We start from the raw sequence: 18,274 nt of genomic DNA on the forward strand, positions 1-18,274 counted from the left end.
GTTCCTCCATGTTGAACCCAGGACACTTCCAAAGGGAGCAAGGGGTAGCCAAGGCCTCTGTCCCTCCCGTTCTGGTTGCAGCAGCTCTGTTATCTCCTCCTGGTAAGAAAGAGAGTGTTCTGCTGTGGTGATGCTGCTGGGCTCTGGAAGGCAGGCTGTTGATGCTGTTACCGAGAGCCCTGGGATGGAGCTCCATGGAGCTCTGTGGAGCTGTATGTATTGCTCTGGTCAACGCTCTGGTTCTCCGATGAGAAAGCTGCTTTTTTGTCTCCTGCTGCCCTCCAGGTTCCTATTCTGCTGTCTCTTAACTGCTGTCCCTGGCAGTTTTGGGTGCCCCAAGCCTATGGTGCATTCAAAGAGAGCAACAGCAGGGTCCCGAGGGTGTTACAGGCAGTGCAATTACTGATTATTGTATATGTTCATGTTCTTCCATTTTTTATTTTAAAACTGGGAGATAGCAAACAATAAGCTTTAGTTTAAAAATGAAATAAAATCACCAGTGCTCAAGTGCTACAAAGAAATACACGACAAAGCTATGTAATGATACTCACCCTCTTCCCTGCTTAGACACCCCACCAGGAACTAAATATGCACCCTCGTGGTGTTTATCAACCTTTATTCTGTTGTCAGTAGTCTGCTATTAGAGAAACACATACATCATACTTCCACTTGTGATGGTGTCCTCTCTGTATTAGCAAAAATCCGTTACAGGTCAGGATCTGAAGCCACAGCTTCTGTTCCCACTGTTGTTTTGGGGTTTTTGTTTGGTTTTGTTTTTTAAGTTAGGTCCTGCCTGATGCCATGTGATGAAATGTGGACAGTACAGCAATACTTTTGTACCGCAGAGAATGAACCTAGAGGACTAGCTGAATGTTGCAGAGTTATTGGATTGTTTTGATTTTGCCTGAGTAGATGTGGTTTGTATTTCTAAGACCATGCCAGAAATCAAAATGAAATTGCCCAAGTTTATTTCCTTCTTTTATTACGAAATTGCTTTAATGTTTCAACTGAGTTTTTCCACAATCATCTTTCTTTTCGACATTTCTGACTATTGAAATCAGGGTTTGTTCATATTGAAGTAGCATTAGTTAGGCTGTTGCAGGGTAAGCAATGCTAATAGGCAAGTGTAACAGTGGTCTGAAAAAGTCATAATTTACTGAGTAAAGTTCGTATAATGAACTTAAACATGCTGCCAGTGACCCTGTGAAACCACGTGGTCATGTATGCTATGTATGTTCAGTTTAGGGACGGTGGTGGCTCTGGTGGTGGTGCATGCACATCATGGTGGTATAAACTGCAGTTTGTCACACTACCGCTGCAGTGTGCCCTGTGTCCGTTCAAGGATCCCTGGCACTGATTTCCACTCTTGGATATTACACAGGCGGTTTTCTTGTTGAATGCTAGTACCCTCCTGAGCTACGAGATTGGGAAGTAGAAACAAAATCAGTCTGTTCTGCAGAACTCCCTGTGTGATGCCACTTGTGGTTACAAGCCCTTGATCAGAAACCATTTTTCATTTCAACCGTGATCACAGGGTTGTTATCTTATGTTCCATTTTGTATGTCTCTTTTTCTTTTCAGGGAAGGATCATGTTTGCAGATTTATTGGCTGTGGAAGGAATGAAAAATTTAATTATGTGGTCATGCAGCTTCAGGTGAGTTCTGTGCTTCCCCTCTCGCCACTGTCCCCTGGAGATGGCATCACAGGGAAGGATTTACAGTGAAAGAACAAGGCCAAGCACTGATGTAAAGGCTTTGTTGTACATCGAAAGTGGAGGCATTGAAAAGGGGTAGTGTTGCTGTGATATCCCTTGGGATAGCTCCAGTTGTCAAGATGTGCTAAGATATTTCAGAGCTGTGCTTTTTGGTTTCAGATGCCTTTCTGTCAATTTTCTGGGAAAAGCAGAACTTGCCGCTGTGAAATGGTATGCTTTAGTGTGATGGTTTAAGTGTTTGATTGATTGTTTCAGGGCCGAAATCTTGCAGATCTCAGAAGGAGTCAGCCTCGAGGGACTTTCACGCTGAGCACGACGCTGCGATTAGGCAAACAGATACTGGAATCAATAGAAGCCATTCACTCTGTGGGATTCCTGCATCGTGACATCAAGCCTGTATGTTGTTTTAGAAATTTTCCTGTTGGTTGTATGTCTGTCCGTCCTGCTTTAGTCGATAACGGCAGTCTGAATATGGGCAGATCTCAGCAGAGACATTTAGGCCTTGTTGCACGCTCCCGCTGTCTGTTACATTGACTACTTTCTGTAAGTACCGAATAGTAATATGGTATTGTCATTCCTTTAAGTGTATAGCAAACCAGTTTTTATGGGCAGAGGCTGCTTCATGGTGACTTAGCAGCTGTCAGTCAAGTTCACATGACAAAGCAACTATTACTATGAGAGTGGTTCACTTGAATAAATGCTATTTCATATATTTGACTTAGAAAAGATTGAGGATTATTTAGCTGACAATTGCTAAAAGAATTGGAGCACAGTTTCCAGTGTAGGAAACACAGTCATGGTGTTGGTCAATCTGCCTAGGTAAAGGCACAGTAATTCTGAGTCTGACTGTAGGAGCCAGTCTTTTCCCTGCAGCTCTTCACTACTTGACCTAAACACTTATTACTACACCATCCCTGAGACCACCTTCCTTCCAGCGAAATCATTTGCTGCTTTTAAAACAAGCTGATTTTGGCTGATCATATTCAGCTGAAAATCAGTCACTAACATGACTGGCCACAAACCCCTTTAGCAGCCACTCATTTTGGTAAAGGATATAACTTCCAGATGGGGGTTAAAAAAGAGCAGCTCTGTTTGCTTGTTGTCATTTTATTTACCAAGAACCAAACACAGTAGTTTTTAGATGTCTGAATATTCAGATAAATTTAAGTAATGCAATACAGTAGATGGAGATTCTGGGAGTTAGGGCAGAATAATGGATGCTAGCAGCTGAACCACGAACAGGAGCATTTGTCTACAATAACTCCAGCCTGTTATGCAAGTGATGGAGCTCTCGCTACAGAGCTAGTGGTGTTAAATGTAGCTCCTTCCCGCAGCAGCTGAAATTTATCTAAGCTAATGTGAATTTTAGTTATTTAAGACTCTACAGTCACTTATCAGCAAAGTGAATTTCTTAACATGGCAGTGATTCTCTAATCATGGTGTTTAAGATGCATCTTAAAATTCTTCTCTTCGACTTGTAATTCCATTAATAAATGGCCACTCTTACCCAAATTGTTGGCATCAAATTGATTTTTTTTCCTTCTTTCTTTGTCTAGTCCAATTTTGCCATGGGCCGCTTACCTTCAACATACAGGAAGTGCTACATGTTAGACTTTGGTCTGGCCCGTCAGTATACCAACACTACTGGTGAAGTCCGGCCAGTAAGTAAATTTGAAGTCATTTTTTTCCACTTCTGCAACTGCTTAGGCATGGAAAGGCTTTGATTTTGTTCTGTGGTTGTTATGCTTGGTCATTATATTGGACTGCATTTTCTGCGAGGTGAGAAGCAGTAGGTGACTTCAACTGAGTTGGGAATCTAAGAAGGGATATTTGCTTTTTTTCTTACAAGGTGTGTGGCTTTTATTTTTCCTTTTTTTTTTTCCCCTTTAGGCTAATCATTATTTTCCACAGGCTTGGAATACTCACTGAATACATTATGGCCAAGCAGAGAGGGTAAGCTCAGTGCTAGCCATGTAATTTCTGTAGTCCCAGAGGACTGGTCTAATTCAGTTCTCCGCAATCTGGGGGATCAGGTCGGTGTGTTCTTTATTTGAGTTTTTTATGAAAAAATGCTTGAAGTTAGAGGCTGACCTGATCCCTGGTGCTGAGCTCACTGTGAACTCCAACCTGTAATGCTGTTCTCACCCTTGCCTGACTGGTGTATATTGTTCCCGTCCATATTTCTTAGCAGGATTATTTCAGTGTGCCCGCTTGGAGGGGAGGTAAGGGCAAGGGGCATAACCTGTGCCACAGGATTCGTGTGTTATCTTCGACACTTTTACCAGCATTGTGTTATCTGGGGTCACTCATAAGGATGCGTTCAGCTTCAGATGCTCTACGTATCAGTCAGAGCATTCCTAGATTTATTTCAGAACACAGTACAAGCAGGGACAGCTCAGACAATCTCTCTGTTTATCATTCTAGGCTTATACCTTTTGGTCTGCACATCTTTTCCATCTGCAAGATAATTGTTGTTCTGGAAACATACAATGGTGACAATGTGGGAGCTAAATTCAGAGACTGTAGTGCAGGGAGTAGGGAGAAAGCAAAGATCAATGATCAGTGAGCAGATTTTGTGTCTTTAGCAGATGAACACAGCTGGAGGATTTTACTTCTATGTTTTCTTCTTTTTTTGTAAGTCTTTTCAGTCGGACATTTCGAGCCTTTTCTTTTTAGCTGTAGATGAGAGCCGTTCCAAAGGTTGTGTCTGCATTCTCTTCTTAAAAAGACACACACTATATATTGCTGGTCTTCCTTGTCAACGCTGTTTTGTTTGAGGATAACCCGTCTCCATATTGCACTTTTCCAAATACAACCCCGCTCTTCTCCTCTTTCTGCGATCAGAATTCAAGCCCATTATAGATTGAAACTGGCATTTAGTTTTCTGCAAAATTTCTTCATTGCTTCAGTGAAGCTGCTGTGTTTTATGTCCATATTTCAAGTCCCGTCGTTTGAACACTGTTCTTTCTTTACAATTAAAGAAACTAGTTTTTCCAGATGTCTCTTCCATTGGATCCTCTCTTTTCTTCATTTCTCCCATTAACTTAAAATTACTTTGCTTTTGTTTTGTTATATCCTTAGAGATTACTCCCATGCCCTATTTTTGGGGAACAGCACTACATCCAGCCTTGACATGTTTCAGACCAAAAGATGCTCCAGCTGTGTTTCACAAGCTTGGGTTGGTGCAGGTGAGATGGGGCTTTGTTAGCATTCAAGACTCTGAGAAGGTCAGTCTTAATTCTGGTCATTCTGGTGGTTGGTTGCTTACTTGCTACAGATGGGTCTCATAGAAGGACTAATGACACACAATCTTTTCCTGAAAAAAAGACATGGGGATCCCCAGAGGGCTGGGAGTATGCTCTGCTGAAAGTGGTAAAAAGTCTCAGTTTGTTTGGGGTATGGGAGGATCACGTAGGGTAAGGTCTCACATACTAATGTACCTATTCTCCCATGTCTCACTTCAGGTGCTGAGGCTTTTAACAAAAAGCATACAGTAAAGAATATATAAATATTTACTTCAGTGCCTCTTAATATTATGTTAGAGTCACCGGGCTGTTTGATGATTTTGTGCCCCTGCTGCCTGATTCCACTCTTGAGTCCCGTTGAGCAGGCTGAAACACGTGCGTGGAGAAGCATGGGGTGATTGCTGTCCAAATAATGCACTGAGGGTTAGGAAGGAGATGGCAGTGAAGGGCAGTATGAAGGCAAGTGAAATGGGTTTTTTCTTTTTTTAATTAAGAACTTTAATTTTTATTTCACCAATGAGATTATTTCAAGCCAATAAGGTAGATTCTTCTTTCTCCATTCTCCCACAGCTTCTTTATTCATGAAGAATACAATTCCTAGATTTGTAAAATTATCCTGAGCTTTGTTTTTTGTGATTTGGTTCTGAGATACAATACAATACACAAGACAGGTGGGGAGAGGAGCTCACTTTCTCTTTTTCTGGAAGCACGTCTGAATTTTGCTTTCAGTCATATTAATTTGTTAACAGATGTTTTCTGCTCAAGCAGGTTCAGTGCAGTTTCCTACAGTTTTGGAAGCATTGTCGTACTTTACGAATAATCCCATAAGTATTTGCTCTTTTCATATCCTCTGAAATTCATAACCTCAGTCTTGCTTGTCAGCTCTTCAGAAAGACTCTGAATGACCTGCTAGTAATACAGATAATGGGCCTGGCCTTTTGCACACTGTGGTTTTTATAGTTGTGGGGTTTGTTTTTTTTTTTAACTTATCTTTTGCCTCTTATTATTGGTCACTTTTCTATTTTAAAAACACCTTTGATTTTGAAAAAGTGAAAAGCCAGTGATTCTCCGGAGCAAAATCCTCTAGAAACCTGTGATTGCACTGATTTTATATATTTTTTTATGTGCAATTCACTAATGCCAAATAGTATGAGTTATTTTTATATGAAAAGGCAAGGAGGTCCTTAGGCAGATAGGCTGTCACTGAAAAGGTCTCACTGAGATTTTCTAGAGATTGACTAAAGCTTTGAGGTGGAATCATTTCTGCTCACCACAATCATCACTGAGCATTAGTTCCTCCATCCTCAGCTGTTCCCACTCTGGCTTTCCAGACCCTCTTTCAAGGGCTGCCACAATAGCATTTACCTAGGGAGCTGTTATCTGCTGTTTCGGATAAGTACTATGTATTTGGTTTGTTTATTTTTACAGGGGATAGCTACTTGACAGTTCATCTTGATTGCTCGGCATTTGTAAAGTTACAGGCCACTTGTAAATTAAATTAAAAGTAAATCCAGATTTATTCTGAATCTGAATTTATTCTATGCTTCTAGGAAAACAAACACGATCAACCTTATGTGGGATACTAATGTTAGCACAAGTGCTACTCTTTGGAGAAAATCTGTTGTCATACAGAGGTTTGTGGGGGGTTTTTTTGTGGGAATGGTCTCACCCCTCTACCACTTGCCCCTTGCCAGATGCCGCAAAATCTCCTGGATAACAGTCTGTACGAACTCACATTGCACTGTAAAGATGGAAGATGGTTGGAGCCAGAAGGTGTGTAAGGAAGCATCAGCAACAATTCTTCCCTCTGTTAGCCATCAAGGGAACTCAGCTGTTCTCAACAGACTCATTACTTGATATTTCTCTGAGGATTGTAGAAGCCAATCTTTGAGAGTTACTCATTTGGACAGATAAAGCAGATGTACATCAGTCATGTAGCCATTTGGTGTCCGTTCTGTGTTGAGAACTGCTTAGGGCCTGACTGAAGGCTGTTGCTTTGGCTACCATCAGCATTTTTGGCATTTGGATTACAGTCAACATCCTGGCTAGCAGGAGGATCTCTAGTCGTTATGATAAAAAGGACAGACTGCTAGTGCAAAAAAAAATCTAATCTTTCCAGAGGGTTTTGTTTTCAAACACTTGTGAGGACAGGGAGATGAAGGAAAAGATAGGCAGCTTGACAAAACCGCTAGAGGAGACGCTGATTTCTTTACTGCTCCTCCCTGGCTCTCCAAGACCCACTCTCTCATCTTTGAAAAGTGGCAAATAATAGCTACAATCTGTGATCTGTATTCAGTATGGTATGTTTGACCTGGAATTTCCCATTTCCTTTCATTTTTTCTTTCATTTCCTTTCCTTTTTCCTTTCATTGCAGGGTTCATGATCTTCAGTTTCAGAGGCTCTGTGAAGATCCCGTTCATCCCTTGTTCAGCCTTCCTGATGCTACATAGTCTGCTCACTTCCTTTCTCACCTTTTCCTTTCCTTTATCTGGCAACTCTGCACCTCAGCCAGAGCAATGAGACCACCGCAGAGACACCAGGTGCTCTCTGCAACGCAATGTGGATGGCCACATCCTTTCTTCGGGGCTTTTTCCAGTGCTATTTTTTTTTGCTTAGTCCACCGTGCTAGATAGTTGCATTAGCCCATGCTGGGCACCAGGCCCTGTGGCCCATCACCACCCTCGCTGCAGCCTCAGTCAGGCACATGCTGTTCTGAGCAAAGTTTCTGGACCTCTTCACACCCTTGTTTCACTAAGTGCTGTAACAACTGGTACAGCTCTGTTAGTTGTCTGGTTACTGTGCTGCTTATACGTACCATAACTGGAGGAAAAAAAGAAAAAATTTAACATGCTTTTCATGCCGAAGTTTTTTTAAACATCAAGAATCTCAGTTAAACTTTGATCTAAAAGAAATTACATTCTGAATTTGACTGATCTCAAAACTGTCATGTCTCATGAGATGACAATTAATGTAACGGGAGAGGGGAAACTGAAAACATAACTTTAACCACGTTGTATCATAAAGTTCTTGTTGTGTGCAGGTCTTTAGGAGTTTGTTGCCTCTTTAACGGACAACTGTAAATGTCACCACTCAAGTGAGAGAGAAACATTGTGTTTTGCAGTGTAATTTCTTGAAGTGTGGACTTTCTAAGGGGCGGATGTTTTTGAAAATTTAGAGGTACTATATGGACTAGGTAGCTCTTGTCTATATGCACAAATGCTGCAGAGAACACTGTTAATTATATGCTACTTTCCATTGGAAAAGCTGTGTAGACTTTCTAATTACATCCTAGCTAGCCACATTTCTATTGATTTTGTTCTATAGGGGAGTTTCAAGTATCCATTCTGGTGCATGGGGTCTGAATCAACATTCCACCTGTTAAAAATTGGTATTGCACATGCCAGATGAAACAAAGTGCAAGGGGACTGTATCTGCCCAACTGCATGTACCTTACCTGCAGGATATCCAGAAGCACCTCCTTTAGGACTGGAGGCAGATTACCAGATGAGGTGCGTCAAGCCAGTGATGCAGTTGTTACAGTCTATAGAATAGAATGATGAAAGCTATAAAACCTTTTTTAGTGCCTTTATAGAAATCTAGATGAGATCACAGTTAATGATGCATAAGATACCACCCATCCAGTTTCATAGAAAGTATCGCAGATCTAAACAACATTCAGAAAACAGTAATGACAACCTCATGTGAAGAGGTATCCAAAAAGATTGTGAGTATAACCCGAGCAAGAAGATGAATAAAAGGAATTTTATAAAAGTTTAAAAAAGTAAAATACTATAAAGTCTTGAGAATTGAATGAGAGTATTTCTGTTCTCTTTGGTTACATAGGAACAAGATATTCAGTGAAACAGGTGATAAGTTTAAACCAATAAAGGGATGTATTCATGAGGCGTCACTTGCTGCCACACACAGTCAGCGTGCTTTGGGAAGAATGATATAGCACATGTGTGCAGGTCAGAGACTGATCTAAACAGCAGCAAGGGGACAGAGTGTGCTATAGTAAAGGAAAAGGCCTGCTGTAGAAAATAGGAGGGGGCTATAAACTGGTAGGTGAAATTCTGCGTAGACAAAAGGTGATGCTCATGGTATGTGTTTAGGCTGGGGGAGAACCGTTCTGATTTAATATATGGTAGTGGCTTCTGAGCTGACAGGTATCACTGGTGAGTGAGACCTTGATGGTAAGGAATATCTTCATGAAAACATGGGTTTGGTACTCAACATCTGTCAAGAAGGTGCTCAAACTTTAGAAGTAATCGGGAAGGGAACACAGGGCAAACGAGAGATCACTGTTGTGACACGTGATGAGATGGGAGAGTCTGTTCAGACTTCTCATAGCGTTCCTGAGACAAAACTTTAGACTGATCTGAGGTGGACTAAGTATCTATTGGCCTGGTTCTTGCAAAGTGCCTTCCTCTTTGTGATTGTCATAGTGTGATGCTACCAGCAGTTGTGGGTATAGATGATCTCTGCTGCCTACTATTAAAAAAGCCTGCTTTGGGGTGCTTTGCTTTTTAAGCCCTCTCCTCTGAGATTTTTGCAGTGGCTTCACTTTGTGCTTGCATGTGGGGAAACAAGCCCAGCAACAGAAAATTGGGTAAACATAGAATGGAGGTAAAAGAAGGAACTCGTGTTCTCTTCCGTATCAATGGTCTTCCTATGAAAAAGTCCATTTCAGAGTGAATCCCAAGACTTTCCATAACATAGTGGATATTACAGAATGCAGAGAGCCTTTTTTTAAGGATTTAACTATTATTTCCTCTCCCGTGGTTCAGATGGAGACATGAGCAGTTTTTTTCACTGTGATGATCCAGTTGTACAACCCACCTTTGCCATGCAGCAGCATAAATAGTCAATGTTGATGAATATCTTAGGACAACAGAGCTAAGCAACCGAGGAATGAATTGAAAAGATAGGTTGGGTTTTTCTTAATTTGTGGAAGTATCTCCTATAGAAAGCTCACAAGTAAAAATTTTCATCTTGCATTAATGTTTGTATAGCAGAGAGCTGGACTAGCAGAGCACATTTGATATGGAGAGCTAAGGCTGAAAGAAAATTTGAACTTAGAGGGGAAAATAGAAACTTTGTTGTAGAGGTAATATTATGAACAACATATGCTTGTATAGTAGAGGTATTCTGAGTCATGAAGGTCTTCTGTGTTAATGTAGATCATGTTTTGGACAATAACTCCTTAATCATCACTCGTCTTTGTTCAGGTCTGCTAGTTTTGTCACTAACGTGCAGTACAGAAAGCATTATGCTTTTCCTCTGCCTGTGACACCCTGCCTTCAGAAACGTATTCCCTGGGGCTACATAAATCTTAACTGAAAGTGGTCAAGGGTTTAGCAGCTGGTCTTAATTATTTACTTGAACATAGAGGAGAGGCCGTGTTTTTCCTGGCGTCTCTCTTCTGTTGCAGGATCTGACACTGGGCTGTTTTGTTCATTAAGCATTTTTTTAGCTTAGTCAGCTGCAGCACATTGATTACATCTCGATCTCCTCGTGGCTCAGACTGCACTGCAGTTGTTTGCAGTGCCTTGCTGAAGATACTGTGTGATATGTAAGATGCGTGTGAAGGCGTCTTTGTGAGTCAGTGGGCAGAAGGATGATGTTGTAGGTGGGACAGTGCGTAGCCTGTTTAGACGAGCATGATGAAGGTTGCAGAAATGTGTCGGTTAATGGAGAACGAGGTATTTATTTTCCAAGTGGCTGTGCACAGTATAAAAAATAAACTTCACTGCAGTGAACAAGGTATTAGGAAAGTATGGTATGTTTTTTCCCCCACTGGAAAATTATCTATAAAATAACACAAAGGATACTAACTCCTACACCCTACATTCTATCCCAATTATTCAAACATAGAAGCCCAGTAGCTGTTATACTTTGCACTTGAAATATATGTAAAGCTGTAATGTTATGTAGGATATTAACATTTTGCAGTAGAATAAACAGATTTATGGAGCTGTAGCACATGGAGTACTACAGTAACAAGAGGGGATATAATTTTTATCATCTCAAACTTTGTATTGTAAAAAGGTAATCAGAGAAAAGGCTGAAAGCACAACATAGTCACATTGGTTCACACAGATAGAGAAAAGGAAAAATAATGGCCCTATGTCTTTAAAAATATTAATATATTGTAAAAATGCCATTTCTGTAGGAATGGGTTAGTTATAAAACAGATCATAGTGAAAATTAGGTAAAAATTCTTGTTGTTGCTTTCATTGTTGGAGTAGCAAGCTTGAGAGCAGAGTTCATGTTTTGGTTTAAAACATTACAACTATAGAAGGCCAGTACAGTTGAAATTAAATATATGAAAAGCAGACAGGCTGATGGATTTGAAAATCTACTAACAAGCAGGGACTCTTGCAGCTTGTTTCAACTAGCTGTTTCTCTGCTTTCCTGCCCTGGAATCTCTGGTTCAGGAAGGGTGACCTCAGATCCTCTACATAAGGTTCTTGGTGGTTTGATTTTATGTAGCCGGTCTCTGGTTAGAGCTCTTGTGCTACAGGGCTGAGGGAAAAGGAAGGACAACTCGGGCTCAAATCCCAGATATGCCTGCAGGGAGCTGAGATCCCATTTCCCATTTCCGCATGCCATTACTGCCGAGCTGCAGGGGACATACGGTATGTCTGAATGTGTCATGCTTTCTGGTTGGTGCTCTTCCACTTGAAGCTCTGGTTATTCTTCCCACTGGACTACAGAGAGAGGAACAGAAACCTATTGCTGTATCCAGTGGTGAGGGAATGGGGGCTTCACTCCCAGGGCAAAAGAATGTTAAGTTGGATTGCAGGTCGTCTCTCTTCCATCAGACAAATGTATTTGCTACCAGGTTACAGAGTACCTGTCATACACTTTCTCTCTCTTAGTAATAAATATTCAATTATTCTGTGCAAAATGGGTTTTCTGCAACATGGATGTTCTTAGTCTTGCATCTCAAAGCACCCTGTGATGTACTCTGGATGGAAGGAGGTTTGTTTTTCATGTCTGTCCAAGGGGTGGAGAGATTTAAACTTAGGTCTTCTGCACCTCAGTGATTGCCATGACAGTCTTCTGACTTCTGCCTTTTGGTAGAAAAAGACCATCTTCTTCATCTGACTCTAGGAAAACGTTATGAGCTGTAAATCCCAAATTAAATGTAACTAACGCTACAATGCTCTCCAGAACATTTCCATTTCAGTGGATCCCCTGCTCTGAGTTACAGCACATGGAAAACATCTTTCTTACTTGGCACTCCCCATGCTTTCCATGAGGATATTTTGTGCTACTTGTTCCCCTATGGGACCATGCATGTAAGAAGCAAGGACAGCTCTGAGGCCAAAATTCTCTTGTTAAAAATCAAAAGATAAGTGGTTTATGAGTAAATAGGTTTATAGCTGGAATAAGCTTTTGATTTAAAAAATGTTCTTTTTTGCCGATTCTCTAATGTGAGAAAGGCATTCTCATCTCCAGCACAAGTTCTGGCACAGGAATCTTGTGATGAGATGGTTGTCACATGCTAATCAGAAAGACAAAATTATTACCTTGGTCTTTTCTGATGTTGATCCATTGGGAATTCTTCTACAGTAAAGAAGGAAAGATGGCATTTTAATGCATCTCCTTCAGGTCTCTTGCTTTGGAAAGAATAGTAGGAGATTAAGTAACTTTCTCAAAACTAAATTTCATGCAAAATCTGAATTTTTAGAACTTGCACATTTTTAAGGAAGAGGAATACTTAAACTCAAACAGCAACTCCATTGAGTTGATTGCTTTTGATTGATTTTTGCTGGAATAAGTATCTCTCAGCTGAGGTCTTTCCTCAGTTTACTGAACTGAGTTTTAAGGTAGTATAATGTATCATAATGTTAGCTCTTGCCTCTGATCAAGGTGACCCTCATGTTTCTGTAACGTGAAATTCACATCTTAAGATACAGTGACTACTCACGTATCCTAAAAGCAACACTGACTTTCATTCTGCTCTCTTTCAAACCACTGCGATGCACCCCACCACTGACGGTGGAGACATCACTATTTCTGGGTGGAGCACTGCAGCAGACATCAGGGAAGGGGAAAATGGATAAAGTCAGCAGCTGTGAACCCTGTAGAGTTGGCAAGCTAGTGATTGTGAGGAGATCACTTGTAAGAAAGCAAGGTGGTGGTTGCAGAAAAAGCCAAAAATCTTGGGTGGGAACCCATGACAATTCAGATGGGGAAGAGTACATCTCTGTTCATCTTTAAAAACTTACACACTAACGTTAGAACTTGTTCTGAGTGAAGAGGGCAAAGATGAGAAAAAGCAAATCCCCTTGCTGGTTATTAGATCACTTCAAGTCAGGGAGGAAGGGAAGTGTAGAGACCGGATAATTTTAGGAAGGAAAATCACAGTAGAACTGTACAACTGACCTGTACGGTTCGGCTGCATGTGCCTCTGCTCTCAGCTTTGTTTTTAGTGCTGTTAGGTGTGATATACGAACAGGGGGAAGTTAGTCTCTAGAGGGACCTCTCTCACCACTTTACAGAGCACTCACAAACCACAAGGTCTCACTCGACACTTTGTGTCTGAGAAACTAAAGGCAATGTGGGCCACCAGCCCTGGGAAGGATGCTGGGAAATGGCAAGAGCTAAACAAGAGACCCAGGTTTCTGGAGGTATACGATATTGAATTGCTTTTTAATTCATTTCTGTTTAATTTTTTCCTCATTTTGTTGTTTTTTATCATGTTTTTCTTTGGGTTTCTCTCTGTTTTACAGTTCTTTTGGGCTCTTCTTTTGAGGCTGTGTTTGATGCGTTGGCTTCCCATCCGCTGCTCGTAACCATCTCTGCTATGAGTTGTGAGTGAGCCATCATCATGCTTCTGGGTTTTTCATTTTGTTTTGTGCTTTTATTATATATGAAAGTCCAGATTACACCTAGCTTTCTTTTTTCCCTCATGATATGTTTGTTTTTGCAGCAGGATCGTGAGAGCTACCTAAATGTGACATAGAGACCTAGAACTCTTGGGATTCTGCCTGAGGGCTGGCAGACTTTTGGGTGGGGCCAGAGAGTGTGATTCTGTCACTTCTGTGGTTTCAGAGGCAAGGGTGGGAAGTTCTCTCACCTTACATTTTTGCCTCCAGCTTCCTCTAGTAATTTCTGACTCCCCATTGGGATAAAATATACTGCAATCATTAATGATTCTACAAAGTACTGCTCTTTAAATTAGCAAGTCAAAACACATCTAAGAGGTGCAGAATTTGTCTCCACAGAACATGTGGAGATGCAGAGATCTGCATCTTCCCCATGAGCCTAACCAGTGGAAGCAGAAGATTCATGGAAATCACAGAGATACTTTCTTTTAGTTCAGTTAAAGCTTACTTTCACTTTTTCTTCTTCTCACAACGTTTCCAACAAATCATTTCAATCAATATATATCTCCAAGGGCTTCCCATGATCTGTGGCATTTCTTCTCTCCCCTTACCACCTTCTCTTTGATCTGCACTAACTTTCTTTTCATTTTCTTACTGCTGGAAAACATTTTCCTGTTTCCGGGAGAGGTGGGTTAATGATCCTAGATCACGGCAGGCCTGCCGGGAGCAAAGGTGGTGGATCTAATGAGATGTTTGCACAGGGTTCCAGAAAGTTGGGGAGGGATCAGTGGCAGGAGGAAAGTTCTGGCATCCAAATAGAAGTTTTTAGGAAGGAAGCTGGAAACCCAAGGCATTCAAAATACCAATCTAGGTACCATGAGACAAGAGGAAAAATTTTAATCTCTGTGTATGAACGTGGTGTAAGGAGCCGGGATTAATATTAATAAGGAAATACAAAGACTCCTGAATAAAGGGAACATATACAGTAAAGACAAACTTCATGTGACTCATAAGGGAGGCACTGTTTGCACTTAAAATACAAATGATTGTGAGTATTTGAAATGGAGAATGTTGAAAAGCTGATGGATGTGAAAGAGCACAGTTTGGAACAATGCATCCACTTCATATAGGATTTTGTTACCTAGTTCTGTCTTTGTCTGTGAGGTAGTGTACATTGCTTATATATTGAAAGGAACACAGAGTATAATCTTTGCTCTGTCGTAGTGATCTAACACATTCCCCCAAGCTAAAACTGATTTTGAACCAAGCTTCTAATACGATGCAATATTCTTCATATCTCTGTGGTCTCCCTGACAGATCTGTGTCAAAAATTACTTAGCTTTGTGCTAGACACAATCCTGAATGCAGGAACAGATATACTTTACCCTGAATAGTATTACTATTTGATAGTAATACTGATGTGAAAAAATTAAAAAATAAATCAGGTATGGTTTAAAATTTATTTCAGCATGCTAGCTTATTACCTGCATATAATTTCTGGGAGTCAGATCAGTTGGGTTGTATACCATTCCATAGTCTGAAGCTCCTAACTGTTAAAATTTCAATTCTGTGTCAAACGTGGACCTGCCTGGACAGCAAGGATGCTTTATCCAGGCCCTCTTCCACTGCTAGGCAATGCAGTGATGGGATGAAATTTATTAACTGGAAGAAGTGAAGTGTGTAAAGAAATCATCTAGAAAATTAATGTTGTTGAATTCAGAAGAAAAGTCAGTGACAGTTGCGTATACAGTATGTGGTACAATAAATGCTCAGTCAGGAGCGGTTTGTAGGGATGAAGGACAAGGTATGTCCACAGCCATGGAAATACTTGATTGCCGCGGTTAGTGACACAGTCAAAAGGTATGACTAATTGCCTTGTGACTGGCAGGGCAGTCAAATATGGTTAAAAGAGATGAAACCTTTATGAGAAAAAGATGCTATTAACACAGTTAGCATATGCCTATTTTGTTCAAAGCTTCAAACATCCTGTCAAAACAATTGCAGGCTTGCTCAGTTGCAATACTCTCCTTTCACTGAGGTACCATGGAGAGAGAGCCCTTTGGGATCAGCTGCAGGACTGGCTTGATGAACTGTTTCACGTTGGCTGTGGGACAGATGCACAGTTAAAACACATCTAGGCTCTTGATTTGCTTCTGAAAGAGGAGGGGATTACATTGCAAACTGCCTAGAGCTGCTCTCAGAATAACACCTCATTAAAGACTGCAAAGATAGCTTGTCCGCCAAAAATAGTAAGTATTGATCTAAAACGATTTTTAGAGACATTGCTATCCACACTGAAACCAGCTCGTGAGCTACTTGGTTCAGTACATATGCAAATGATGACTGCAGACATTGAAGTAGAGAAAGAATGTGGAAGACAAATTCCCAAGGATTGCAAACACTGAACAATATTTGTTCTGAAAACTTCATGGGTTACACACTAGAATTGTTCACAGTACACTTTTTATTTTATGACTCATGAGAAGTATCCGAACACACTAGCTTCCATTCATAAAGGAAAAGAGGAATGTCCTCTTGCTTTTGAATATGTAGAGGACATTTGTGGTGATGGCTGATTCCAACAGGTGTATCCCAGTGGCCAGTATTCTGCTTTTCAGGAATTCGCATCAATGAATTCACTGGAATTCTGAAAAGATACTTTCCAGTCATTTGTCAGTGGGAATCCTTAAATGTGTTCTCTGAGAGCAATAAGGTACTTGATCATGAATATAATATCTTAACTATTACCTGCTGCTAAATAAGTAGCAGCTGGTTTACTAAAGAGTAGATGCTGCCTTAAGTGCATGGGATATGCATACAAGTTCTCGCCCCGTGGAGTGTTTGATTAACATGAAGGAGTGGTAATGTAAACTTGTAGCTTATTTTGCTTGGAGTCACCGTAACTTAAGAGCTGTATTACACACCATTCAGGTGTACGTTAGTGGCTCAGTGTTGGTGAACTTGTTTAAAAAACATTTGAAGTTTTCTTCTTTCTCAGAGTATGAAACTCAAAGCAACTTTCCAGTACACAGAAGGAATTGTACACATCTAAACTGACAGAAGGGTGCCCTAGAATAAAAGTACAGAATTAAAGGATTAGTTCTGAAAGCGTAGGCACAGCTGAAAGAACAAACATGAATCAATACGCCTAAGTGGGGCAAGTTACCCAGTTAGAGTTGTTATTAATGCACTCAAATCTCTTCAAGAGTAGGATCTTAATTATGAGTATGTTTAGTTCTTTGCCCAAGCTTAGTCTTATGGTGGGAAATGTCTGGGCCTGAACCTGATTTTGCCACCCGAATTTTGAAAGCACTGCAGTTAACTCTAGTGCTTCTAGCTAAGCTGAAAGGATTTGCTGGATGTCATTTAAATGCAATTTTTTCAGAACAGTGATATCTTCAGTAAGTGAATTTTCATGGTCTGATGTTCTTGTAGAGGCAGCAATAGAGGGAGTTGGAAGCACTGCTCAGCCCCTTTCCAGCTTCCTCTGAAAGAGTCACAGAAGGACTGCCTTCTTCCCAAGGCCACTGTATCAAGCCTTAACTTCACAAGGACATGAAGAACAAGGGAATCAGAGAAAGAGGAAATAAAGATACATGGTTTAGAATAAACTGGAAAGAATCTGAGCGGGGGAGGGGGAATCTCTGAAAGTCAGAGGTTCTTCATTTGCTTTGTCTTACGGAGGATGTTGACAAGCAGTGTCAGCAAACGCGTGTGGCCCTGTGTCAGAGTAGGGGATCCCCGTTCTTATCCTCACCAGGCTGCCCTCAGGCTTTGCTTAGCTCATGTTATCTACGACTCAGTTTTGCACTTGGCACTTCTTTACTAGCTTTTCCCTTGACCTGGAGTTTAAAAATGAAAATACAATCTTGGATCATGCCTAGACTACTGCTGTTCTAACCTGTCACTGTAACCACCTTGCCCTCTCTGTAAAATAAGCTTTTCTAGAAATGCAAAATTGGAGGATGCTGTCTGTCTAGCTGGCTGCATGAAGGCAGTAAGAACTTTTTATCACTTGGGTACATGTGAAATAGCAGTATAGATGAGGAGTTCTCAGGAGTCAGCTGCACACGGGATTTAGTAATCTGCTCTGTTTCTGATATTTTCTGTTGTCTCCCTTCAGCCTCGTAATGTTGCTGGTTTTCGAGGAACAGTCCGCTATGCTTCAGTGAATGCACACAAAAACCGAGTGAGTATTTTTGGGTTATAAGGAATTAACAGCAAAGGTTATGTCTCCTCAGAAACCTGTTTCCAAGAGCAGAAGAGGGTGAGTTCTGGTTTCTGGCCTACAGAAGTTAGTGTATCAGATGAATTCCATTAGGTGGTCAAGGCTGTCAACTGTAAAATCTAAATATAATTCAGTTATTGGATCCTGTCTAGTTGGCAGCCTTAATAATTGCAATCATTACAATATCAGACACTTTTTAAGGAAAAAAACCCCCACACTAAAGTGAAAATCAGGTTAAGTACGAGGCTGC

At 40.8% G+C, this 18,274-nt stretch overlaps 1 protein-coding gene across 1 annotated transcript in view; it reads left to right on the plus strand.

Moving 5' to 3' along the window:
• Positions 1-1,061: 1,061 nt before the first annotated feature.
• Positions 1,062-18,274, plus strand: part of TTBK1 (tau tubulin kinase 1) — a gene marked incomplete at its 5' end in the record, with an annotated part of 63,890 nt that continues 46,677 nt past the window's right edge. Inside the window, 5 exons of the mRNA XM_010133259.1 lie at positions 1,062-1,103; positions 1,581-1,654; positions 1,970-2,110; positions 3,271-3,375; positions 17,920-17,985. Of these exons, the coding sequence (XP_010131561.1) occupies positions 1,062-1,103; positions 1,581-1,654; positions 1,970-2,110; positions 3,271-3,375; positions 17,920-17,985 (428 nt within the window). The remainder of the gene's footprint in view (positions 1,104-1,580; positions 1,655-1,969; positions 2,111-3,270; positions 3,376-17,919; positions 17,986-18,274) is intronic.

This window comes from Buceros rhinoceros, unplaced genomic scaffold (genome assembly GCF_000710305.1).
Source record: "Buceros rhinoceros silvestris isolate BGI_N320 unplaced genomic scaffold, ASM71030v1 scaffold8113, whole genome shotgun sequence".
NCBI lineage: Eukaryota > Metazoa > Chordata > Aves > Bucerotiformes > Bucerotidae > Buceros > Buceros rhinoceros.